Below are 27,213 nucleotides of genomic sequence, written 5' to 3'. Positions count from 1 at the left end.
TAAGGCTTTCCTATTTCCTGGTTCGCCGGCGGCCATTTTGGGTGGAAGCGATAGCTGAGTGGTGGCTGCTGCTGATTGTGTTCTAAGGGGACGGAGTGGAGGGAAGACGATTGCTCTCTCGGAACAGCGTATCTCATTCCTCTCCCTTCGACTACCCGTGGCGCGGAGAGTCAGGGCGGCGGCTGCAGCAGCAAGGGCGGCGGTGGCGGCGGCGGCAGCTGCAGTGACATGTCCAGCATGAATCCCGAATAGTGAGTGCAGGAGAGCGCCGGTCGGCTGGGTCCGTGGGCCAGCCTGGGAAAGCTTAGAGGGGGCGAGGAGGGCGGAGGCGGGGGCCTCGGCCGGGGTGAGGTGGGGGTGATGGGGCAGGAGAGATTGGCGGCGGGCAGTCGGGCCCCATTGTCTGACGGAGGAGGGGCGGTCGGGGGGAGGGATCGGGTCGGAGGGGTGAGCCGTCCGGGCCTGGACCCGGTCTGGTTGGAGTCCTGGCCTGAGTGCCAGGCCGGTGCGGAGGAGCAGTCTGGTAAGGGGTTTGGGGTGTCGGGGAGTCGGTGGTGGGGTCGTGGGAAGGGGTAGCTTCTCTTGGAGGCAGTGACTTTTGAAGGAGGGCCTGTTTTTAAGGGGAGGGAGGGGATGGGGTGGGAGAACTCTCCTAGAGGACACTGTTAGACCCTGCGCCCGCGGTCTGCGGAGCTGTCAGAGCCGTCGGGGTGGAAACCAGCGTTACTTGCAAATCTTGAGCTTGTTGGCTCTCTCTTCCACCCTCCGCGCCAGGTTGTAGGTAATATGGATGCTTTTCAGGATTGCGTGGGATTTAGGGGAATGGGTAGATGGTGAGAAGAGATTTAAAATTTTTAGTTCTCTTTTAGTTTTTTCCTGGAGCTCTTTACGAACTCAGCGGTCCCATTGCCTTCCCAAAAACCTGGGCATTTGTGAGAATTTTTTATTTTTTTGAGGACACTACAGTCATTTTGCCATGTGTAGGTCAAGGGAAAAACAAAACACCAGCACTAAAACCTAGGGACATCTTTGTGATATTACCAACTAAAAGGAAGACTTTGCTTTCAAGTTGAAAGAGAAACGAATGGGCCCTATGATAGATCTGTAGGGTTTGGATTACCTACTTGAATGCTTGCAGATAGGGAATGAGGTTCCATGACGTGTCATGAAAAGTTAATGCATTTCTTTTTCTTGCTTACTCAGTAAGTCACCACAGCAGATGTGACACACCTGGCACCTTTCCTGGGAGCTGGTGTTCACTTTCCTTGGGAAGACTTTCTTGGGTTCTCCTTAATGGCCCTTAAAAACATCCTTCTACAGTTTGCATATTGAAATTAAGGAATAATTGAAAGAGATTTAATTGGTATTCCTCTATAGTGTCAGAAGGCTTTGAGGAATTTTTTAAAGCAAAGATCAGTATTTGACCTAAATGTTGAATTTATTTGCTGCTTTGGTCAGTTACTGCCGAACATTTCCCCTAAAAGGTCCGCCCCTGGGTTTAGCTGACTGTCATGTGTGTGTCACATGGCTCTTGCAAAATGCATTCTGACTTCAAGTTTTGTAATACTGTGGTTTGATGCTGAAATGTCCCTTTTTTTTGTTCTAAATAGAAGTCATAGTATTTTATTACAATTTTATATACCTTAAGAAGTTGAAGAAAGTGTTCTAATAGTGTCGTATTTGCTGTGTTGGCAGTTTTTTATCAAGGGCTCCAAGGACAAAGTTGGTTATGCATAGTTGGGCAGAGTTGAACTTGAGGTCCCTAATTTAGTAGTTCTTGGCAACAGTAAAGCACATGGATTTTCCATTTTATGGAGGTTTGTCTTCTGTTCAGGAGTTTCTTAAATTTGCTACATATATTTAGTACTGTAAATAGATCTTGAAGATTAGTTGGACAGAACCATGACAAATGATTTAGACTCTGAATTTGTTTCTCCTTTTGTAAAATAGGAGTCATCTTTATTCCTATCCGGGTAGTTGTGAGGCTCAAGTATATATAGAACAATTTGGTAAACTGTAAGAGCACTGTAGATGGTGTACATCATTATGTGAGGCATTCCAGTAGTGCTGGGATTTAGGAATATAATCCTTACTTGCAAGGAACTTATAATGGAATATAAAAAATAGATTTTATATATGTTAAATACCAGTAAGTATGGCAAGTTCCAGATGTGTGGCATGGATTGGAGCCACAAGATTTTAAAAGAAGGTATGGGATTGTGGTTGGCTAGTAGGGTTTAGAAAGACTTTATAGAAAACAAACCAGTAAGGGAGTTACTAGCATTAGATTTGGAGAAGCAGTGGGAGTGAGAAGGATTGTTCAAGAGAGAAGAAGAAAGAAGAATGGTTAATAAATGGCAAGGGTAGTAATTCTTAAGTAAATAGAGCGCCAAACCATTCTTTCTTTTGAGGACTCTAGATTAATGACCTCAACAGAATCAGTCCCAGAAATCATTTGTATATTTTTATGGCCTTGAGTGTGCCTGTACCTGGGTTACTGTATTTATATTCTAGACTGTCTCTTAAGTAAAATAACCTAGGAGTTTGGAAAAATGTTTGGAAAAGCACTAGTGAAAAGTACTAAGGTGAGAGGAGGTGGTATTTTATTACAGAAGGTCACAAAGGCAACCAGCAAGCAGATTTTTAGAAATCTGAGTTCAGCGGTTTCTTCTTTTTATCTTTAATAAAGTTTGTTACCATCATAAAAGTAGAGAAAAATTGGAAAATAGAGAAAAGAAGGAAATTCTTACAGTTTAATCACCCAAACACAAGTCCATTTGCTTTAAAACCTTGTTCTGAACTTTAAAGTCGCATGTTTTTTTCTTAAGTTAAAACTTTTAATGGATGAATGCCTTTCATGATTCCACAGTGTTATCCTAATAGCTAACATTTATGGCCACTTATTATATGCCAGGTACAATATTGTACATTATAATACATGTATATTATAGCATACACTTTATATACTAATTTGAAATAATAGTATACTAGGTAATGTTTACAGGTGCACCCCCAAATGTTCCTTGTTTTGGTTTATCATCTACTATTTATCTTAATCCTTTTAGAAACTTTCAAAATCTGCTTTATGGGTGCTGCTGAATTTGGTACTGAAGATGTGTTCTTGACAAAAGAAAAAGTTTGGTTCTCTCAGAATGAACAGGATTTTAGATTTATATAGGTTGACATACGATTACCTGTTGGTAGCTTTATTATGGAATGCTTTTACTTTATGATCTTTAAGTTGTAAGGTTTTGGTTTGGGAGTGAGGAGAATAAGAAATATGTCGATCAATGATTAAATTTTAAGCTTTTTCTTTTACTACTTTCTATGTTATTTGGCTGATTTGGGAGAAATGATGGCCCTGGGTTATCTTTATGGTAGAAATTAAGGGTAATGACTGACTCACTTGAATTGCAAATGCTACAAACAAAAACAAAATGCAACTGAAGTGGAATGTGAGCGGTGGAAAAAGTAGATGGAAAGGATCAGAGCTTTCTTTTTTTTCTGGAGATTTGAGGAAAGATTTTGATTTTCCTGAGCTAGGTGGTAAAGCAGGCAGTGATTATTTCAGCACACTGCTTAAGAAGTACTTAACATTATTCTCATATCAGAAGCATTTTTCGTAATCCATTAGCTTCTAGCAGATTTTTTTTTTTTTTAGTGTCAAGAAAATAATTTTGGCCGTTTCATCAAGGAGTGTGTTAAGAATAAAGTAGGTGTACCTATCATGAATATACCAGTTAACTACGGTAGGAAGAACTATATGTAGTAGTCTCTTTGGATCGGCTAGATCCATCGGTTAATGCAGAAAAAATTTGTTTAAAAAAAAAACTTACCTTGTTTTTAACTTTTTAAAATATCATGGCTTAAGTTTTAGTCAGTCTCTTAAACTTTGTTTTCTGTTATGGTAGACTCAAGGAACATCTGACTTTTTTTTTTTTTTTTTGGCAGCACTCTGCTTTGAATAAATCTGTCTTTTAACTTAAGGGTTTAAAGGTAAAAACAAGTTAATCAGTTCTGTTATCTGTCTGACAGAGTGTAATTTCATTAATAAGTATATCATTACTGCCTTTTACATAATTTTTAGTTAGAATTTTTTTATTAGAAAAGAAGCAGAAATCAACTAAAAATAGATTTTCTTTTTGTAGGTTGCCTTGATGACTTTTTCGTAGTGTTGGTAATGATTTGAGAAATTCAAAGAAGTTTAAAGAAGAGGTATTCTCACTATTCAGAATATGATTATTTAATGTCCGTAGAGAATCAATGTATGTAATTCTTTGGGTAATGTAAGTTACCAGTAGCTATATAGACTTTCCATCTTAAGAGTTTTGTGTGAATGGATGATCTTGAAGGATCATTGAAAGAAACTGAAATTTTGCATTTAAAACTTTCTTCTTCCTTTTCATCATAATTAGGTTAAAGTATAAGATGTTGACGGTTTCTTACATATTCAAGGTTTTTTTTTTTTGTTTGTTTGTTTGTTTTGTCTTAAAGATGGAAGAGCTTCAGAATCAAGTGTTCTCTTGCCAACTGTTTAGTTGACTTTTAAAGAGAATTTTGCTTTCTGAGCAATTTCTTTAATATTTCAGTTTTTATTCTAGAAGCAGTCTTAGTGATTTATCTAAGTGATTATGATTAACAAATGCTAAGCATCTTGCTGGATTCATATCCTATCAGCAGTCCTTTGGCCGTGTGTGTTTTCTCTCCTTGGCAACTTTTGATTGTACATATATGATGGTTTTACTATTTGTAGTTGTAATAGTTACGTTTCGTTTTTGATAGTTAAGAATAGCTTCCTTTTGCTAATGTTACCTACTCTTGTCTCTTTCCTAATATATAAAAACAGGGTTAAATAAAATGCTTTTTAAGATTTTCAGATTTTTAAAGATCTGCTAAAAAATACTTTGAGTGTTTTAAGATGAAGAGAAACCAAAAATGTCCCCCCCACTTTTGTTTTTTAATCTTACAGGGAGAGGGGAACAGTCAGACTATTCCACTGTTTCCTTGTAGAAGGTGGGCTGAGAAGAGATTGCTTCTTTGATATCTGGAATAGAATTTAGGGAAAAAAACCAAAGTCTTGGCTTTTCTTTGGAACCACCCTGTGATGTTTCAGATTATAAAAGGATAATGGTGTAATGATATTTTGGGGAAAAAAATAATCCTGAGGCCTTAGGAAACAAGAGAACAAGTGTTTGTTGGTTTGTTTACTGACTTAAACATGTGAAGAAATAGGGTACAAAGGAGAGGTAGGAAATGAAATATTCCTTGGTGCTTTTGTGACTGATGGCTCAGTTGGTCAGAACACCCCACTTTATTAAATCCAAGATTGTTGATAGGTTCCAGTTGTTTACTCTGTTCCATGTTTATAGATTCCCAATTCTGATAGGCAGTGTTACCTTTGCTCACAAAGGTGACCACTCTTTGGAAACATTGTTTTTAATAATAATAGCTACTATTTAACAAGTGCTTACTCTTTGTGCCAGCTACTTGGCTAGGGTCTTTACCCAGGATATTTTATGCAATCTGCATCTCAAACTAGTGATCTCTACAAAGGAAATTGAGTGAATTATATAATTGAAGTTTTCTAGGAACAGTGATGGATTTAACTTGTCTGAATGTATTTTCTTTGAATAACAATAGTACTTAAGTGGAATTGTTCTTTGTCCTTCCTACTCTGCCCATAGATATTTTCCAGTAACTTGATTTAGGGCATTTATTCCTTTTTTTTTTTTTTTTTTTTTTTTTTTGCGGTACGCGGGCCTCTCACTGTTGTGGCCTCTCCCGTTGCGGAGCACAGGCTCTGGATGCACAGGCTCAGCGGCCATGGCTCACGGGCCCAGCTGCTCCGCGGCATGTGGGATCTTCCCGAACCGGGCCACGAACCCGTGTTCCCTGCATCGGCAGGCGGACTCTCAACCACTGCGCCACCACGGAAGCCCTGAGCCTGTTTCTTTATAACGTGATTAGTACCGCCTCAGTTCTGAGTCTCAAGAGTAAACTGTACAGTGATATGCAGGAGTTGACACGTGTATTCCAGTAAGGGATGTTAGAATATATGTAAGATTATATGTAATATATATATATGCAGGTGGTTTCAATTTTAATGTTTTTCTAACACATTTAATCATTACATATTGATCTCTGACCTTGTCTATTTGAAAAATGTTTTCAATACAGATACTTAAAATCTTCCAGTGAATGTACACACACACACACACACACACACACACACACAATATCTGATTTCCCTGGAAAAAAAAAGCTTGGTAAAGAAAATAGCCAACCCTTTCTTTCTCTTTTATCAGTTAGACTGTGCTAGGAGTTGAGGGGTTTTTATTTTTTAATTATAAAACACGGACTTTGCTCCCAGGTGCTTACCAGTTAAGATGACTCAGGCTCAAACAAGCATAATCAATTTAACAGTATTAGCAGAAATTAAATCTTGTGATATTTTTAAAGAATAAGATGGCATAATAGTGCAAAAGATTTGAAGAAGGGGCCTAGGATTTCTATTATTAACACAAAGTTTTAGTTATATTGCTTTAGCTGGAGAGGAACAGAGCACTGAGGAGGACTTTCCAGAAGCCCTGACACTAGTCTTGGGATAAGGTCAACAAATAACAATTTGAGTTCCCACCACTACTCAGAAATTTTATGTATGTCTATTTTTTCCCCTAATAGTATGAAGAAATAGTGTCCTAATTTTACAGCAATCAGAGCCAGAGAAGAGTTAAATGGCTTGCCCAGGGGCATTCAGAGGAAGCAGTAGAATTGGAATTTTAACTCAAGGGCCTGTGATTTTACAGTCCAAGTATGCTGTTTCCAGTTTAGTGTGTGTGGTTAACTTCTAGGAATTTAAAATTAAGCCAGTTAATTAGGCGACTAGCATTTTTGTGGTCAGTTATGTCTAAAATTCGTGATTGGAGAGGCCTTTTTAAAAATGTTAAGAAGGGCTTGTGAGGTATGTATTGTGAATGGCCCTTTGACTTTCTTCACATCTTGTGTTGGGTTGATATTTAAAGCTTCTCTAGGCTTGAAGTTAATTATCTTATCCATTCTCAGTTTTTCTACCCTCATGACTATTCTTGAATACTTATACTTGGGGCCTTAAAGTCATGGATGTCTTTCTGTGAGAAAAGCAAGTAAAGCAGAGAATGCCTGTCTCTTCCTGGAGAGGCAGGCACATTTGCTGCAGACCGTGTTACTGTTTCATGTGTTGCTAGACTTTGGGAGTTGTGATCATAGTACTTATAACTGTTAGCTGGTAATTTTTACACTTTTACTTTAGATTATACTGGTAAACTCCTGTGATACTTTGTCACCCATCATCTGTACTGAAACTTTGGATAAATAGCTTCAAAGTTTTTGTCTGTAGCTCTTGAGATTTTTCATTAGGTTGCATCCTGATTCGGAGGGAGGAAGGAAAAATAATAATAATTGCCACTTATTGTGCCCCTGTACCAGACACTGTGCTAAATGCTTTAGAGGCAATATTTATAATCTTGATCAGAGCCTAATTGGGTGGTAGAGAGCGCTAATTGAACCTTTTTACAGATGAGGAAATAGAGCCTCATGGTGATAGATTAAGTACCTTACCTCAAGATCTTGTAGCTAGTATGTGATGAAGCCTGAATTCAAACACAGTTCTTTCCAGGTCTAAAACCCATGCAGGCTTTGAAAGGTAAGGAGGTATGGACACTTACAGCCCCTCCTTGGTGCGTTTTTCACTAAATATTTGCTGTTATCTACGTGGTAAGACCGTTTACTCTCTTGTCCTCTTGTATGGCTTACTACTTCTTCAGAACAACCAAAGTTTCCCTCATTTTCAGAATTCCAGCTTTGGATTTTTGGAACACTGTTTTAAACTGAGATAAAGTGGAACATGGAAAATTAATCTATTGTCTCTAAATATTTTTTTTAATGTAGTTTTAAGGGTCAGTTATGGGGAGAGTTTTTTAAAAATTGCTTGGCTATTTTCTTAAATATGGAGGAAAGACTGTTGCCCTCTCAGATTCTTGGTAATTGTTTATTTGACTAACAGGCTGCTTTTGTCCATAGCTGAAGGTTTATTTAGTTTTTTTTATTAATTTAATCACAAAAGTAATATGTACTCTGTAAAATTCAAATGATATAGAAGCATATGAAGTAACTAAAAGTTCTTACCTCTTTTATCCAGCCTGATGGGCAATTTTGTTGTTGTTGCCGCCACACCACATGGCATGTGGGATCTTAGTTCCCTGCCCAGAACCCACGGCCCCTGCAGTGAAAGTGCAGAATCTTAACCACTGGACCACCAGGGAAGTCCCCTGATGGTCAATTTTGAATTGTGTTCTGTGGAGCATACTTAAAGTGAGTGAAGAAGAAAAGTAGATGTCAAGCACAATTATTGCAGCTCAAGTTTTATTAATCATTCCATACCTCAAAGACTAATAGATTAGTGTATAGTTTAAAAGTGAATTTAAGTTTATTTGGCCACTATATCATAATATCATAACCATGATTTTGTTTTAAATTTGTTATGTGAGCTTAGTTTTAGGGTGTTTTCAAGTATGATTTTATAAAAAGTTAAAAACTAAATGATTCCTATCATTCAGGTGAACTTGTTCTAGGTGAAAGAGAACAAATTTAGGTTCCATTGAACTTTTTAATATAGCAGGCCTTTTCTAAGGTATACTTATAGCTGACACTGTGAAATTTGTATTTTGGGGGTACTGTTTGGATAAAAACAATTATATAGTTCTCCACTGTTTACTTTTGTCTTCCTTGGTGTGTTTCCAAAGGGTAGTTGAAACTTGTGTTAATGTCAGTCAACTATCTCTTATATTCATTGACAGGTGAATTATGTCTGGTAATCCAAATTTTGTTTCATAAAAGAAGAAAAAAATGTTTATTCTTATTTAATCCAAAAAGTTGACTTCATATCTTTGTGGCTATATTGGGAATGTGCCAGTGCTGTCTGCTTACAACCTTGACCTACTCTACCTACTTAGATGTCATTTGTGTTCGGACAGGTATGCTGAAAGAACTTGTAAGGTTGTTCAGTCATTGAATAAATCATTGATTAAAAGTTTTTCCTCCCCTCAAATGACTTTTTTTTTTCTGGTTAGAAAAGTAATACAGTCTGACTGCAGACTGTTTTTAAAAAATATAAAGAAAAGATTGAGTGTAATCGTACAATTTAGAAGTGTCCATTTTTTCCCCAAATCTTTTGTGTGTACAAATTTTTTTTAACAAAAATGGGTTATACTAGACAAACATAGTCTGTAATCTTTTTACATAACAGTATCATGTAGTAGTCTCTTTTGAGATTATAGAATTCCGAGTAGTATTTTAGATTCAGCAACAAGCAGATTCATCTCCTACTTCATATTTTATAGATGTAGTTTGGTAACTTCATTAAAAAGGAAAACATTTTACCTAAATAGAATTTTGAGTCAAAATGGGTTTTGGTAACTTTTTAAAAATATTGTTTCATGCTCTCTCAATAGTGATGTTTTTTAAGGTATAGAAAATGTTAATGCTTACATGCAAAAATGGCATGAGTATCATGATTATCTTCAGATCATAAATAATGGAAATAGAGGATCTAGAGTATTGCTGAAGTAGACCAGGAGTAGACTTAAGGAGAAACTGATAGCAAAAATAATTTTTCACTTGCTACCATATTTGACATTCCACCATCCAATTATTAAAAGGTTGAATCTGCTCCTTTCCATCGAGGCTTAATCTATGTCAGTCTTAACTGTCTTACTTTCTCACTGAATTATTTCCACTTTAATATTCTCAAAACATACTTGTGCCTCAAAAGCAAAGTTTTTATTTTACAGAATCCAGCATGATTTATGATTGTTGATTTAACTCGAGAAAACACAAAATATGTCTCTCATGTTTAAAAAATATCAGGGGCTAGCTTTTCAACGAGATTGTACCTATTTCACTAATGTCCTCATAGTTTGTTTTTCTAAAACCTTTTTATTTTGAAATAAATATAGATTTACAGAAGAATTGCAAAAGTAGTGCAGAGAATTCCTGTATACCCTTCACCCAGCTTCCCCTAATATTAACATCTTATATACCATGGTACATTTATCAAAATTAAGATATTAACACTGGTAAACTATGAACTAAACTATAGACTTTTATTCCAATTTCTCCAGTTTTTCCACTAATGTCATTTTTCTGTTCCAGAACCTAATCCAAGATACCATATTGTATTTAATTGTTATGTCATGTTAGCCTCCTTCAGTCTGTGAGTTTCTCAGTCTTATTTTTCATGACCATGACAGTTTTGAAGAGTTTAGGTACTTTGTAAATTTCCCTCAGTATGCATTTGTCTGATGTTTTCTCATGATTAGACTGGGGTTATGGATTTGGAGAGAAATACCATAGAGGTGAAGCACTCTACTCATTACATCATATCAGAAGGTACATAATATCAATATGACTTATTGCTGGTGATGTTCACGTTGATCACTTAGTAAAGGTGGCATCTGTCAGGTTTCTCCAGTGTAAAATTACTATTTTTCCCTTTCTACACACTGTTAGAAACCAGTCGTTAAGAACCCACACTCAGGGGAAGGGAACTAAGCTCCACTTCCTGGAGGGAGGAGTGTTCAAAGAATTTGTGGGCATATGTTAAAACCACTGCAGTAATAAATATTTGGGGGGGACAAATTTTGAGGCCGTGCAAATATCCTAAGTCTCCTTGAAGTTTCACCCACAAATTTTAGCATTCATCAGTGGATCTTGCCTGTAGCAGTTAATCTACCAGTGATATTCTATTTCTCTCATCCCTTCTACATGCATTAGTTGGAATCCTCATGTAAGGAAGTGTTGTCTCTCCTCTCCTATTTATTTAGTTAATGATTTATACACTTATGGACTCATGGATATTTATTTTATTCTTTGGGTTATAATCCAGTACATGATTGTTTACTTTGTGGCTCAGATTGTTGCCTTGGCCATGGAGGTTGGTGTCTGTCCTTTTAACATGCCACGTCCCTGTAAATTTTTTTCTCTAGCATTTTGCCCAAAATGTTACTCAAGTATGGCTATAGATATTCTTTAGGTGTTTCTCACAATGAAAGAGACCTGATTAAAAACGCAAAATTAAAATGTTCTCTGATCTCTTAGCACAGTGCTTTGTAAAAGGCACGGTGTTATATTTTGGATGAATAAGTCAGTTTACCTTCACACAGATAGGTATGTTAAACATAAGAGTGGGGAAAAACAGACTCCAGACTACTTACGGGGAGAAAATATGAAGTGTCGTTGTCATAGTAAATTAGACATGAAAAGGACCTGAGGAAATTCTGATTGGGAACAGTGGATAGGATTTACTAGAACTATCTGATTTAGGTGAGTGGTGATTACAGTTGTACATAAAGATTTCTCAACTGATATAATTCAGTTTTTTCACTTAAGTCAAAATGGTATTGCAGACTGAAAACTTAATCCAAATTCTTGAGAATAAAAGAAAAATACATTTAAAGTCTTACTATTTGCTAAATTATTCTTGACTCTTTGTACCAGAATTCTGATATTGAGCTTTCTAACTTTAGATTTGTATATTTCCTATCAACATTTTTACTGTGTTCTGTTTTATAAATATAGTTACAGAAATGTCTTTAAGTGATCTCAAATATGAATTCTCTTGTACATCCTGTGTATTAATAGTTTAGAAATAAGGTACTGTAGGAGTAGGTAATTTAAAACGTTCCAGTGCAGGTAACATGCTGTTGATCACAGTCTCCTGGTGTGTGAACTCAATAAGGCAAGAAGTTTGTTAGTTGATTTTGTTTGCCATTCTCCTCCACGTCTCTTGTGGTGTTAGTGAAGCTGATGGTTTGGGAGAGAACAAAATAGCCTTCTTTGACAAGATTCATTTTGGAACAGAGTGCTCAACTCTTCATGTTATTTACAATGGCTCTGAGCCTTAAATTATCAGGAACTCATAAATAACGTTTCAAAATAATGCCGCTTGTAAAATTTAAAAAGAATGATAATTGAAAAGTAATTTAAAAAAAATTGACTACTAATTTCCTTGAAATCATAATGTAACTTGTAGCACAGTTAGGAAGCTTTCATGTTTTTTACAGCCTTATGGTTATTCTGAAAGAGAGAAATTGATCTTTAAGGTAATGAATGATACCACAGGCAGCATATGTGGGCCCAGTGCTGTCTTTTACTGTAAAGGGGTCCAGTACCACTGATTCAGAGGATGTTTATTGAGTGTTTACTGGATGCCTGGCACTGTCCTGAGGGAAACTGGTAAATTCAGGGCATTTGTTGTATCAAAATTTTTGTTAAAAACTAAGTAATTGTAGTAGTATCGGTGGTGTGATTTTCTTTCTTGCTGACTGAAATGTAAATTCATTGCTAATGTTCAGTGTTCAGCATTCTTAAGAATTCATTTGGTCTAATTAAAGAGAAAGCTATCAGTAGTACTGAAGTGAGTCAGCACAGCAACTGTATTGACTAAAAGTTGTTTGGTATTAGGTACCAATAATTTATTAAGAGTAAATTTTTATAATCATTATCCCCACTACCCCCTTTTTTCCTTAGGATCTCAACTGGAAAGGATGTTAGTTGTTAAGTTCATCCTATGTTTCAATCAGCTCTTCCTAATGACTTATTTAAAAGCTTACTTCCTTCTGTGACCTTTATTTTGCTGCTGACTAGGGCACTTTGGATTTTCAAAAAAATTCTTTCCTTTAGGTATAATTAGGAACAATAAGTGTACTATGGTAATTCGGTAAAACCAGAAAGCTATGTTTTAAGTAATACATATCACTGTATAAACCTAGGTAACAGTTGATTAATATTCACAGAGATAATCACTTCTAAACATCTTGCTTACATGTAAATCTGATAATTGTAATCTACACTTCATTTGCAAGTGATACTTGGGGTTCACTTTAAGTACATAGCATTTTTTTTTAACTAAATCACAAGGAAGAAAATTAAGAATCATGTATATCTTCTGAAAAAAAAATCTGTAAATTCTGGATTTGTTGTCATTTTGACATTGCTTTAAAAGAACATACAGAGGGCTTCCCTGGTGGCGCAGTGGTTGAGAGTCCGCCTGCAGACGCAGGGGACGCGGGTTCGTGCCCCGGTCCGGGAAGATCCCACATGCTGCGGAGCGGCTGGGCCCGTGAGCCATGGCCACTGAGCCTGCGTGTCTGGAGTCTGTGCTCCACCACGGGAGAGGCCACAGCAGTGAGAGGCCCGCGTACCCAAAAAAAAAAAAAAAAGAAGAACATACAGAATTGGTCAGAGTTGGGAACAATCTATGAGAGATTCCTTTGGAGACCGTTGGCTGACTGTCTGTTGTCTTCAGGTTCATGAAAAAATTCCTGGGAATGTTTTGTTTTGTTTTTTAACATCTTTATTGGAGTATAATTGCTTTACAATGGTGTGTTAGTTTCTGCTGTATAACAAAGTGAATCAGCTATACATATACATATATCCCCATGTCTCCTCCCTCTTGCATCTCCCTCCCACCCTCCCTATCCCACCCCTCTAGGTGGACACAAAGCACCGAGCTGATCTCCCTGTGCTATGCGGCTGCTTCCCACTAGCTATCTATTTTACATTTGGTAGTGTATATATGTCCGTGCCTGGGAATGGTTTTTTGTTAGGTTTGGCAGCGGTAAAGGTGCATAAACGTAGCCTAGCTTTCAGTGTTTTCCAAAGAATGCTTTAATACAAGCTTAGAATGTTGGGAAAGTTGTGCATTTACACAGCCTTTGATTTTACTGCATCTCCAGTTTAAGATATTTATAATACAGACTTTCGGAAGTTAAATGATCCATTTTAAAGGGAGAGAATTCCAGGTGGATGCTAGGGAAGGATCATAAAAGCCCTTCGTTGGAGGATTCTTATGAAATAATGACTTTAGATTGGAATTTGAAGGAGAGATACATTTCATTGGCAAGAACAATGAAAAGTTAACTCCCGGTATTCTAATATTGCAGAAGAGTGGGATTTTTCTAGCATAGGTCTTCGGCCCTCCAAGAATGCATATCACTTATGTTTCCTTTCATTCATTGCTTGGCAGTGGAAGTTCAGCTGATATTAGAGATCATGGGTGGCATTGCCTATCTTATTTTTACATAATTCTGTCATGTTCAGTGATTCATCAAAAGGGCTCCTGCTGTTTGTTGCAGTTTGGTCTTCTGTTAGGCCGTTCATGGGCTTTTCAGGAGCTGTAGTCTTCCTCAGTGAGCTGTTATTCTTGGCTATATTTTTGTTGCTGTAGAACTTAAGATACAATATGCTTTTTATTAATGTGATTTTCTTTTTCTCTTTGCAGTGATTATTTATTCAAGTTACTTCTGATTGGCGACTCTGGAGTTGGAAAGTCTTGCCTCCTTCTTAGGTTTGCAGTAAGTTGAAATCAAAATGCTTTTAAAGAAATTAATGCTGTTTATGTTTTCTAGGGAGACAAAAGTTTAAACAGTTTTATTCAGAATATTAACTCTTCCAGAATTTATATATTATATATAAAGCCTCCAAGTGTACATCCCCAGTGATATCTAGACTCTTAAATAGAAGAAATGCTGTTGCTCTTCAAAGAAATTCAAGCAAAGTGTAGTTATAAAGTCAGAGTGTCTAATACTCTTCTTGGAGATCAGTGTGAGGTAAGTAGTGAGGTAAGGGGAAAATAATAGGTCTGTGTTGAAAGTGACTTGATGGAAAACAAATCTTCAAGTAAAACTTCAGTAGAATAAAAAGAAAAAGCAGGGCCTGGTACAAAATTTTTTTGAAAATGGCATAGTGTTCTATATGCTGAAATTTACAAACTGATAAGTAACTTTCAACCTAATAAATAAAATCTACAGTCTTATTCATAGTCTTATCAGCTGCCTTTAAATTTAGCATGTTTTCCTTCTCACTGTCTAGATCATTGGTTCTTAAGAGTATGGACCAGTAGGGATTATCAAGACCGTCTTGGGGTCCAGGAGATCAAAACTACTTTCCTAATAACACTAAACCATTAGTATTTACTAAGTAAATAATTACTTAGTACTAAGGCAAAAGACATTTGCCTTTTTTCACTCTATTGATCTTTGCTCTGATGATGCAAAAGCAGTGGTGGGTAAAACTGCCGGTGCCTTATTAGCACCATGTTGAAGTAGTGCTAAGCCCCAAATTATACTCACAGTCCTGGTGTTTACCTCTGTTCACTCACAGTGGGGAAAAACACCATTTTCATTTAAGAGTGTCTTTGATGAAACAGTAAAAATGATTAATTTTTTTCATATTTTTTTAAATTGAGGTATAGTTGATATACAATATTATATGTTTCAGGTGTACAACATAGTGATTCACAATTTTTAAAGGTTATATTCCATTTATAGTTACTATAAAATATTGGCTCTATTCCCTGTGTTGTACAGTATGTCCTTGTAGCTTTTTATTTTATATATAGTAGGTTGTACCTCTAAATCCCCTACCCCTATCTTGCTCCTCCCTCTTTTCCTCTCCCCAGTGGTAACCACCAGTTTGTTCTCTATGAACAAACTGTGCGTCTGTTTCTTTTTTGTTATAGTCATTAGTTTATTTTTTTAGATTCCACATATAAGTGATATCATATAGTACTTGTCTTTGTCTGACTTATTTCAGTTACGATAATACCCTCCAAGTCCATCCATGTTGTTGCAAATGGCAAAATTTTATTGTTTTTTATGCCTGAGTAGTATTCCATTGTATGTATATGTATATGTATACACATTTATTCATTCAATCTGTTGATGGACACTTAGGTTGCTTCTAAAAATGATTAATTAATAAAATCTTGATCCTCGAGTATTCTTTTTTTAAATATTCTCTGTGAAGAAATGAGGAGTTTGCATAAAGTAGTTTTACTGAAGACTGGAGTATGTTGGTTGTCTCAAGGGAAAGAAAAGCACTTGTATAGTTGTTTCCATTTTGAGCTAAACTAGCTGCTTTTTTCATTGAACATTTTTTTTTTTTTTTTTTACTTGAAAGAACAACTAACAAACTATAATTATGTAGAACTGAGTATTGGGTACACATTTTATCAGATGAACAGACATTATCACTTCAAGGAAAATATCTAACAGCATTTGCCGTCTGTAATAAATTCAAGCTTTTCAAAGGAAAATTAGAATTTTAGAAAACTTAAAATTTACCACTGCAAGCTTGACAGCATCTCAAATACTTAATATGACTTTTCTGATGATATAAGTGATATTAATGAATCCCATATATATATATATGTATAATACTTCACTATATATAATAGTTAAAAAATGAGACCATGGAAGTACCAGAATAAAACCTAGGTGGCTCTTTAATCTTGTGTGAAAGTATTTTCTAACACAGAAAAAAAATCAGGAAAGAAAAGATTGTTAAATTTGATTGCATTAAGATTAATGCTGAGCACATAAAAATGTTGGAAAACAAATGGTACTAGGAAAAAAATATATATGAGGAAGGGGTGATATTCTCAATATATAAAGCACACTTACACATTAATAATAAAAGGATGTTTGCCCTGATGGAAATATGAGCAAATACATGAGCGGGCAGTTCACAAAAGGAGAAATACAAATTGCCAATAAATATGAAAAAAAATGTTCAATTTTATTTGTATTTAAAGGACTTTAAAATTAGATATTACTTAACTTTTATTAAATTGGCAAATATTAAAAATTAATTAAAATTAAGAATAATTCCTAGTATTAAATCAGCAATTCAAAAAAAAATCAGCAATTCTAGGTAGGTGGGAAGAAGCTGGCCTCTCTTGAGGAAAATGGCTATAGCCTGAGGTATTTTTGCTTCAAAGAAAATTCTTTGCAGGATGCCTATTGACCTAAGTCATAGGTTTTCATACTACCTACACAGTAGAATCACCTAGGATGCATTTTGAAAATACTGATTCTCACACCCCTGAAGTAGAGACAAGCTGCAAAAGGTGTGATAAATGTATAAGCTTTGGGAGTACAGAGGGAAGAATCTCTTAACTATTGGCTGAATAGTTGGGGAGTGTTTGGACAGTCAGTATTGCCTGAGCTCAGAATTGAAAAATGAATAAAAATTGTCATGTGACCCAGGGACTGGGGAGTAGGGGGATAAAGCTTGGGAGTGGGGAGAAGGAGATACTGAGAATTTGGACAGTAGGAAGGGCATGTGCAATGGTTCAGAGGCACGCAAGTGAGGGTCATTTAGGGGTTTATAAGAATTCTAACAGCATTTATAAGTATTTCTAACAAAGTAAGTGGCATGTACGAGTGCTGAATGAATGTTTATTGCATTCATTTTGTTCTCTATCCACTTTCTATAGTACCTGATGCTTATTAGACAAGTAAAAAATTTGAATTTAATGATGAGCATTTTGTCAAATTGCAGTCAATGCTTCAAGAGTATCCTTTTATCCAGTGATTCTATGTATGCATTAATGTGAATATATGTGGAGGATAAGTCAGCATAGCTACCTCTAGCCACTTGGAACTCTTCTTTGATCACATTTTATTCTTTAGTGATCTTTGTTTCAGTCTCATGTACACATCAGGTTCAGCATTATCAAGACTTCCCCACACTGGCTTCATTTAATCCTTTTTCCCCTTCTCTTTGTTGGGAGTGCCACAAATGCAGATCCCAGATGTGTCATTTTCCCCTTATATACTTCAATATGTATTTCTAAGAACTGGACATTTTCCTATAAAATACATTTGTGGACTTAACAAAATAAATTTCCCTAGTTGTCTAAGAAGTGTGGTGTTATAGTTGGTTTGATTCACGATTCAAAACATGGTTCACACAGACTCATAGACATAAGACAGTTGTTGCCAAGGGGAGGGGAGGATGGGGTGGGATGGAGTGGGAGTTTGGGGTTAGCAAACGGAAACTATTATATATAGAATGGAAAAACAACAAGGTCCTACTGTATAGCACAGGGAACTATATTCAGTTTCCTGTGATAAACCATAATGGAGAAGAATAAAAAAAAAGAATTTGTATATACGTATAATTGAATCACTTTGCTGAACAGCAGAAATTAACACATTGTAAATCAGCTATACTTCAATTTAAAAAAAAAGGTGTAATCTAAAAAGTTTAAAAGTTTATTGTTCACATAAAAACTTGTACACAAATGTTCACAGCAGCATTGTTCATAATAGCCAAAATGTAGAAACCACCCAAATGTCCACGAACTGATGAATGGATAAACAAAATGTGGTATATCCATACAGGGTACCATTTTTCAGCCATGAAAAGGAATGAAGCCATTAATTTTGGAATTAAATAGTGCTGATGGTTGCACGACCTTCTGAATATACTAAAAACCACTGAATTGTACATTTTAAAAGGGTGAATTTCATGTATGTGAGTTATATCTGTTTAAAAAAACTAAGAAATAAAATTGACTTCTAAAAAATTTCAGGAGAGTGACATAATCATAGCTTTGTGGTGAATAAGTGGATGGGGAGGAGCAAGAGTTCCACTGATTAGAAAATTAGAAAAATCTTTCATAATCATTGAAAATATAAAACCTTTCTCTGTGTGATGTATGTAAAGAATTTGCCAAGAGATGTTTGGAAAAATTAAAGAATAGCTATTGAAAAAAAATGTTTTAAGAAGAAACCATTGTTAAATAGCACTTTGTCTTCAGAACATGAACAGAGTGCAGGAGAGGATGGAGTGGCTGTTCTCAACATGTTATGCCTTATAAACTTTATCAGCTTTGTAGATAAAAATTAACTTTATATTTTCTTATTTACTCTATTGAACATTCATTTTAATTGTTAGCTTTCTTTCCCTTCAGGATGATACATATACAGAAAGCTATATCAGCACAATTGGTGTGGATTTCAAAATAAGAACTATAGAGTTAGATGGGAAAACAATCAAACTTCAAATAGTAAGTAATTTTTGGACTAGAAATTTTTGTGGAAATTATTTTGGTAAATTTAGAGTGTATTTGTTACTAATATGTTAACAAAATTAAAGTATCTTAAGAATCATTCATCTAATGACAGTGGTAGAATAAGAATTGTTTAGATTAAAAATGATATAAGATTACCTTCCTCATTGAATTTTCTATTCATAAAGCAGAGAAATACATGTTTTTAAGTCAAACTTGGTCCTAGTTCTTTTTCTTGTGCTTTTATCAGTGTGGTCTAAGGGGTCTAAGTTGAGGTTTACCTTGTCTTATAGCAGAAGTATATTGAGCAATTTTCGTGTTTTTTATTGTGCTGAATACTATGGAACATTCGAAGAAACCTAGGAGAGGTTCTTCATATGTGGTTTAGTTGAAGAGTATTTATTAGATAGTATGTACCAACTTTGTAGAAAAGTAGAATTTTATTGGAAGGGAACTTAGCTTTTCTTACATATTTTACAGCTCAGAAGATGGATGCTAAGAGATTCAGTGACTTGCCTACAGTTACTAGCAGAACCAAGTAACCCATAGCTCTCTGTTTTCAATATTTTGTGTCCCTGTGCCGTCCTCACTCCCTTATCCATCCTTATATCCTCAACCCTGAATTAGAAGTAGGCAGTTGTAGTAGAAACTTAATATGGGTCTGGCTACTACCAGTGTGGACATACCTATGGTCATAAAAAAAAACCTCTGGGTATCTTTTAGAGTTGGCTATTAGTATGAGGTAACATAGAAAACAAGTGACTGTTCTTTATATAGAATTGATAACACCCTGAACTGGAAGGAGTTCTGAATTTGGAGTCAGAAAACTTGGATTTGTTGTCTTCATTCTGCTATTTATTAGAGTCATGGGTTTAACTTCAGTCTTTTTCCTGAGACTCAGTTTCTTACCTCTAAAATGAGTGTGATAATGCTTGATTTAGTAACTAATAAGGTAGTTTTGAGAACCAAATCTATAGCTCTGTGTATGTGTGTATGATAATGTATGTGAAAGCCCTTTGTAAACTTTTAGGCAATATACTATTGTTACTGATGATACGACACACCCAGACGAGTGGATATTTGATAGGTTATTTTTTTTCTTTGTTCTCTCATGTGACTCTGATAAGGAAAAGAAAGGTACATTACAAAAGAATTGTGGATTTTGATACAAGTGACCAACACCCTTGATGTCCCAAATTAGGACTTGCAAGGATGTAGTTATCAGAGATACCTTGAAATACTTTCAACCAATGAACAGAGTATCTTCCATATTGATTTTTCCCCATTATATGTAGAGTGCCAGCTTGGCACCATAAAGAATATTTCAGAAAGAAGCACCCAAGCCTGTAACTACTGATGTGAAATGATTGTGTTATGTGTGATCATTGGTCTTCATAACATTTGGGTATGTATTTGTGAAACACTTATATATTGCTACTTCCTCTGGCTGGAAGGGATCTTATAGGTCACTCAGTCTTCTTTCATCTTCAGTAGGAATTTCCTTTCCCTATCTGGTGCCTTTTTTGAACATTTCTGAGAAGCTCACCATTTTTCAAAGCAGCTAGTTCCATTCATAAATAACCTCTTAGTTATTAATTCTTTATTTTGAGCCAAAGCCAGTTTCCTTTAACTTTTGTCTCTTACTACTCAGCCTTTTGTAGCTGCCTGATAGAGATTAATTTCTTTTCTATTGGCAGCCTGCCATTTAGATTGATCTTACCACACCTTCTACCTCTGAAGTCGGTCATTCCCTTCTGGAAGCATGTTTTCAGAACATTTTACAATTCGGGTTTGGGTTGCTCTTACATTTTATACGTGTCATTTATTAAAATATGATTCCTAAAATCAAATACAAAGATATAATCCAGCCTGTGTGACTACATGGGGTAAATTCTCTATTGATTCGGACTCTGAATTTCTTTTTTTCCTCTCACACTTCAGGGACTCATGCCATTTTCTCACCATTGGCCCATTCAAGGACATAAAAAGAAAACCTGCGTTTACTACATTTGCTGCCTCAATAACCATTTTACCTACTAGTTTGGATCTTAAAGTTTTTGATTGTTTTTTTTGGTTTGATTTTAAGTCTTATATTTTGTGACTAGGGCATTAAAAATCTAAATGCAGGATTTTACTTTTAACCCTGTTACATTTCATCTTGCCTGGTTTGAATTACCCTTCCAAGTTTTCTGGATCTTTCAAAATGATTGCGTTTATCTATATTTTAATTATCTTTTCTGCTTTTCCTGTTCAAGTGTGCCATCTGAGTCTTTATCAGAGTTGGTGATTACAGAACATTCAGCAGTGCAGGGCATGTACAGAGTGTAGTCCCATACCATGAAAGGCCTCTTTCTGTGATGGTTTATTCAATTTCGAAGCTTTATGGAAATGCATACGTTACACAGACATTCAGGTAGATTCAAGGTTGCAGGGATGAATGAAACACAGCCCCATAGGAGGAGATCCCATTTCAGTGGGAGAGACAAACATGGGAAAATCAGTTACCCTGTGATTATGAGGGGTAATGAGGATTATGTACATAAAGGGTGATCAATTACAGAGGAAGGTACTGTTAGGATATAGAGTCAGCAGAGTTTTCAAGTGGCAAGGAGACCTCAGAAGTTTTGCTCTTTGGATGCCATTGCTTAGTCAGCTACAATTCTTTGTTAACATTTATGCAGAAACATTTTCTTCCTGTTGCTGTGCTATCTTTGTGAAAGGGGTTGGTGGGCAGAGAAGAGAAGGGAACTAACATTTTATTGAGCAGCATCTATAATCAGGCGTTGTGCTAGGCATTTTACAAGCATTAGTTCATTTAAACTTTGCAATTCTACAAAGTGAGCGGTATCTGGGATTTATAGACGAAGAAACTGTTAGGTGACTCTCCCTAGAGTTAAGTATCCAGGAAGCTAAAGATGTTTTGAAGTCACGTTGGCTTGGCTCCAGAGGTCATGCTTCTCCAAGGATATCCTGAAAGACTTGAGGCTCCTTACTGATACAGTAGATCTAGATAGTCTCCTGACTCTCATAGGCTAGTACTTTGGACGAAAAAGGTAATGAAGCTATGGTGCCTTTGTTTGTTTTAAGTTAACAGTTGTTAACATACTACCTTATTTGCTTCATTATTACTTCTCCCCGCCCTCCCCCCTCAGTATGTTAAATTATAGATATGATACTTTACTCCAGAAATACTAATTATGCATCTCTATTTTACTATGTAGCCACCATTATTACATCTAACAAAACTGACACTAATGCCTTAATGTTATCTAATATCCAGTTTGTATTTAAATTTTCCCAAAATTAAAGCTTATTTTTAACAGCTCTAGGTTGGCTGGGTCTTAGAAAAGGAAGTGATTTCACTGAGTGCTCCTGAACTTTTTTTTTTTTTTTGGCCATCTAGGACTAGTGGGGATGTCAAGTTCACAGATATATTCCAAAACTTTACAATTCCTTCCCACTAAAGGCTGTTGCATCTTAATCTCCACTCGTCTTAGGCTTTAAGTCCACTTTTTGTTTTTGTTTCCTTAATGGTAATCATTAAGTAACTCATTCTGTTATTTCCCCATCAATCAAGATGTTATCTTTTACCGGTATTTTTTAGTGGGGCAGGTATCTTTTCTAAACAATTTTTTTTAAGAAAAGGACATTGTCTAGGAGCAATTTAAACAAAATTCTCATTGCCCTGGTTAAAATTGTGGCTTTAAAAATCTGTTTCTTGATTTTTTTTTTTTTTTTGGCTGCATTGGGTCTTCATTGCTGCGCGCGGGCTCTCTCTAGTTGTTGCGAGCGGAGGCTACTCTTCGTTGAGGTGCGGTGGCTTCTCTTACTGCGGAGCACAGGCTCTAGGCGCACGGGCTCTAGGCGCACGGGCTCAGTAGTTGTGGCACACGGGCTCAGTAGTTGTGGCGCACAGGCTTAGTTGCTCTGTGGCATATGGGATCTTCCTGGACCAGGACTCGAATCTGTGTCCCCTGCATTGGCAGGTGGATTCTTAACCACTGTGCCACCAGGGAGTCCCTTGGTATTTTTAATAGTTTTTTTTTAACCCAGAACTTTAATGTAGCAATGTTATTTGTTTCCAGTGTTGGAGCCTGAATGAAGTGTGGTAAAGTGCTCCTAAAATGAATTTTATAAAAGTATTTGGAATCATGTTACCTACATTGTTTTCCCTGGGATTAAAATAATTGTTCCAGAGATGGCTAAAGTGCTGTCTTGACGGGTGGTTATCTGCATTAGGTCCTGTCAGTGCTTTCCATGATGATAAATTGTGCTAGCAAGTAATTCTGTCTTATGTGTGAGAGTTGTACTGTGTTACAGGGGTGTTAGTAGACCAGTAGCTTTCCTAAAACCAAGTCAGCCTGTCTTTGCATTCATACTAGCCTGGCACAATGCTAAAGGCTGTAGAGAATATGAAAAGTATGACAGTTTCTGATCTCAAAGAGCTTATAATTATAGTATTGGTAGCATTACTGCAAGCTAAATTAGATACTACCTTCTTTTCTGAACCTTCGGGTATTTGGCAGTTACCCTGCAATTTAGTAGTGTGAGCACAGAGAGCTAATGTTTCTATATCAAATCCTGGTAATCCACAACTATGTAAACTAAACTGTTCTCCCTCCTCCCTCCTTTTCCCCAACTCTGTTTTAATGGAATTGTTTGGATTTCTTGATTGTTTTATAACAGTGGGACACAGCAGGCCAAGAAAGATTTAGAACAATCACCTCCAGTTATTACAGAGGAGCCCATGGCATCATAGTTGTGTATGATGTTACAGATCAGGTAAGCTCCAGGAAAAATTGTGTTATACTGACAAAGTAGTAAGCTACTATTTGATAAATAGCAGACTATTTTACTTTACATATAAGCCATTAGTATCATTTATATGGCAGCAAACTTTGTCCACCCCTAAGGAAGTGAATGACATAAAAAACGTTTTAAACCAATGTTATCTTTTAAGGACAGGTACATTGTTATTTTTCTCCCCTACATCATTTGAACACCTAATGAATGGGTCAAGCAAAATTTCCTAATATTTTCCTTTAGTAAATAGGAAATTTAGTAATTGGTTTTACATTTGCTTTCAAGGGACCCAAGTTCTATTTATTATCAACTAAATAACTGATCATTTTGTCAAGAGTGTGTAGGGACTGGGATTGTTTGGCTTATACTGTGTTTTTGGTGCCAAGTGTTAACAGGAATTTGCCTGGTAATTAGACCTGTCGGAATTGCCAAAAGTAAGATTAGAGGCTTCTGCCTGTGGAGTATGTGGTTCAGAAATAGGATGAGCTTTGAGGAGGATTTTAAGAGGAGAGTGAGTAGCTAAAGGTGAGCTGTTGAAAGAAGGTAGGGGGATGTGGAGGTAGTGTGAAGAATGTGATCTGAGGGCCATAATTGTTCTTTTGATCAGAAAGTTAGAAAATTTCAGGGTCCTTTTATTTTGCCCATCAAAGAAAAGAATGAAAGATGAACTTTGAAAATTAGAATATATAATTCTTGTAGGAGATGTTAAATCTCACCTCAACTATGAAATCATAGCTAATTAGGAGACAGCTAGAATTACAGACTAGATTCAGCACCATTAGGAGTATTGGGTGAGTGATATCAACATGAGGAAAAAAATGTTGCTAGTTTTAAAAATCTCAAGTAATGACTTGTAATATTTAAAAATGGAAAATTTCCTCCCTTAAATATGACTATGGAAAAAACAAGCATCTTTACTTTGGACCCGTTTATTTAATGATTTTTGACATCTCTGGTAGTTCACATTTAGTAGGCTTATTCATAAACCAAAATTTTGTCACGTTTCAAAAACCAGGTTTTGTAGTGCATATAAATGGCATACTCCAAAACAATTCGATTTGCCTGAGCTGTAGTTTAATGCTGAGCTGTATTTCCCTCTCAGATAAGGCATTTTCATCCTCAAGCCTTAAAATTCTGTTTTCTTATTCATGTACGTATGTATCATTTTAATATGTCAGTTCACTTCTTTCCCAGCATTAAGAGTTCTTTTTTTGTAGCTAGATTGTCTCACTAGCTCGTCTTAGGTCAGGAGAGATGCGTCTGTTTATCACTTGCTTCATTAGAACAGTTGTGTCCAGAACTATATTATTCTTTAAAATGTCTATCTTTTTAGGAGTCCTTCAATAATGTTAAACAGTGGCTGCAGGAAATAGACCGTTATGCCAGTGAAAACGTCAACAAGTTGTTGGTAGGGAACAAATGTGATCTGACCACAAAGAAAGTAGTAGACTACACAACAGCAAAGGTATGTTTAAAGTTTGATTTTCAAACTGAATTGGAAGGTGCTGAATTTGAATTATATATGGGTATGGAGTCACACAAGGGCCGCAACCGCCTTAGCTTTTAAAAATACATGCGCCAGAATACTTGGACAGTAATAATTTGTGCAGTGTCTACTTGGATTCAGTAAACTTAGTCCTTCATCAATCCCCATTTCAGATGATGAAATGCACTAAGTGAAAAAGATTTTTCAATTAATTGTGCCTTATATATTCTCTTAGGAATTTGCTGATTCCCTTGGAATTCCATTTTTGGAAACCAGTGCTAAGAATGCAACGAATGTAGAACAGTCTTTCATGACAATGGCAGCTGAGATTAAAAAGCGAATGGGTCCTGGAGCAACAGCTGGTGGTGCAGAGAAGTCCAATGTTAAAATTCAGAGCACTCCGGTCAAGCAGTCAGGTGGAGGTTGCTGCTAAAATTTGCCTCCATCCTTTTCTCACAGCAATGAATTTGCAATCTGAACCCAAGTGAAAAAAACAAAATTGCCTGAATTGTACTGTATGTAGCTGCACTACAACAGATTCTTACCGTCTCCACAAAGGTCAGAGATTGTAAATGGTCAATACTGACTTTTTTTTTATTCCCTTGACTCAAGACAGCTAACTTCATTTTCAGAACTGTTTTAAACCTTTGTGTGCTGGTTTATAAAATAATGTGTGTAATCCTTGTTGCTTTCCTGATACCAGACTGTTTCCCGTGGTTGGTTAGAATATATTTTGTTTTGATGTTTATATTGGCATGTTTAGATGTCAGGTTTAGTCTTCTGAAGATGAAGTTCAGCCATTTTGTATCAAACAGCACAACCAGTGTCTGTCACTTTCCATGCATAAAGTTTAGTGAGATGTTATATGTAAGATCTGATTTGCTAGTTCTTCCTCGTAGAGTTATAAACGGAAAGATTACACTATCTGATTAATAGTTTCTTCATACTCTGCATATAATTTGTGGCTGCAGAATATTGTAATTTGTTGCACACTATGTAACAAAACAACTGAAGATATGTTTAATAAATATTGTACTTATTGGAAGTAATATCAAATGTATGGTGATAAGTATTGTTTTAATTCTTATGGCTAAAGGGAAATAGAGCCTTGCATTCTACTCAAAACAGCCATTTGTGTGTGCAACCAGGGCATTGTAGACCTATCTTAGAGCAGCATCCAATATGCTTTCCAGATAATATAACTAATAAATGACCTAGGGAGGCTTCCGTGCTGCATAGGGATTTAACCAAGTTTAGTGGTTCAGGGAGATGTATGCTATCTAGCCTGTTATCTCTGATCCTTCTCTAAAACCATTTGAAATGGCTTCATTGATCAACATTTTAATTCTGTGGTAGAGGTGGAAAGCAGCACACCTTTCCTAAGTGGCAGATGATTAGACTAACTGTGCTAATATTGTTTCTTCCATGCTTGGAGTCAGATGTCAGCTCTCTTATCCTCCACAGCTGTGTAGGTTGGAGGAGAGTTAAAGCATTTAAGTAGAACGCAGGAAATTTACTCTTTGCCCTAATTTTAGAAATCATTATCTCTTAAAATTAGCTGAGAACAGGAATGCTGGGTGGGAATGATAAATGAGAGAAATATATTTATTTCAGTCGAATTTTGCACACGTGAAAATTTTGTTAACCAGGACCTTAAAGATCCTAGGGTTGGTTTTTATTGTGGGGAACAAAAATCTTTTGCTAGTAACACTGGCATTTTAAGGTGATAGAAGTCAAAGAAAGATTGTTTCCTTGGGGTTGAACTAGCAGCCAAAACATTCTTTACTTAGGGGCTTGGGGTGTGGCTGTTGGCAACGCATTTCATGGTGGGGTCTTTAATTCAATGGTAAAATTTAAGCTAAAACAAGCCAAAAATTATAGGTTTCTTTATTTTCACTAAACAGGCAATTGAAATACACGGTACAAAAATAAGTGGTAAGATTATTGTAAAATGAAATGGACAGAATAAATATTCAATTTAATTTTCCATCTATGAGAATTTCACAATAAAATCACAGTTTACTTTGTA

General features: G+C 36.1%; 1 protein-coding gene across 1 annotated transcript; it reads left to right on the top strand.

Annotated features, from left to right (window-relative positions):
- The first annotated feature begins 31 nt into the window (after nt 1-31).
- Nucleotides 32-27,213, top strand: RAB1A (RAB1A, member RAS oncogene family). Its single transcript, XM_082851810.1, has 6 exons — nt 32-251; nt 14,318-14,390; nt 18,797-18,892; nt 23,582-23,677; nt 25,032-25,163; nt 25,420-27,213. Exons 1-6 carry the CDS (start codon nt 229-231, stop codon nt 25,615-25,617), a joined length of 618 nt encoding a protein of 205 aa, XP_082707936.1. The 5' UTR covers nt 32-228; the 3' UTR covers nt 25,618-27,213.

Source organism: Leucopleurus acutus, assembly GCF_964270905.1.
Source record: "Leucopleurus acutus genome assembly, chromosome: 12".
Classification (NCBI taxonomy): Eukaryota; Metazoa; Chordata; class Mammalia; order Artiodactyla; family Delphinidae; genus Leucopleurus; species Leucopleurus acutus.
This window is presented reverse-complemented; position numbering and strand designations above follow the sequence as displayed.

Coding starts and splice junctions, on each gene's coding strand:
- RAB1A (XM_082851810.1), top strand. CDS start 229: ATGTCCAGCATGAATCCCGAATA. Junction 23,678..25,031: donor TGTATGATGTTACAGATCAG/GTAAGCTCCAGG, acceptor CTATCTTTTTAG/GAGTCCTTCAATAATGTTAA. Junction 25,164..25,419: donor TAGACTACACAACAGCAAAG/GTATGTTTAAAG, acceptor ATATTCTCTTAG/GAATTTGCTGATTCCCTTGG.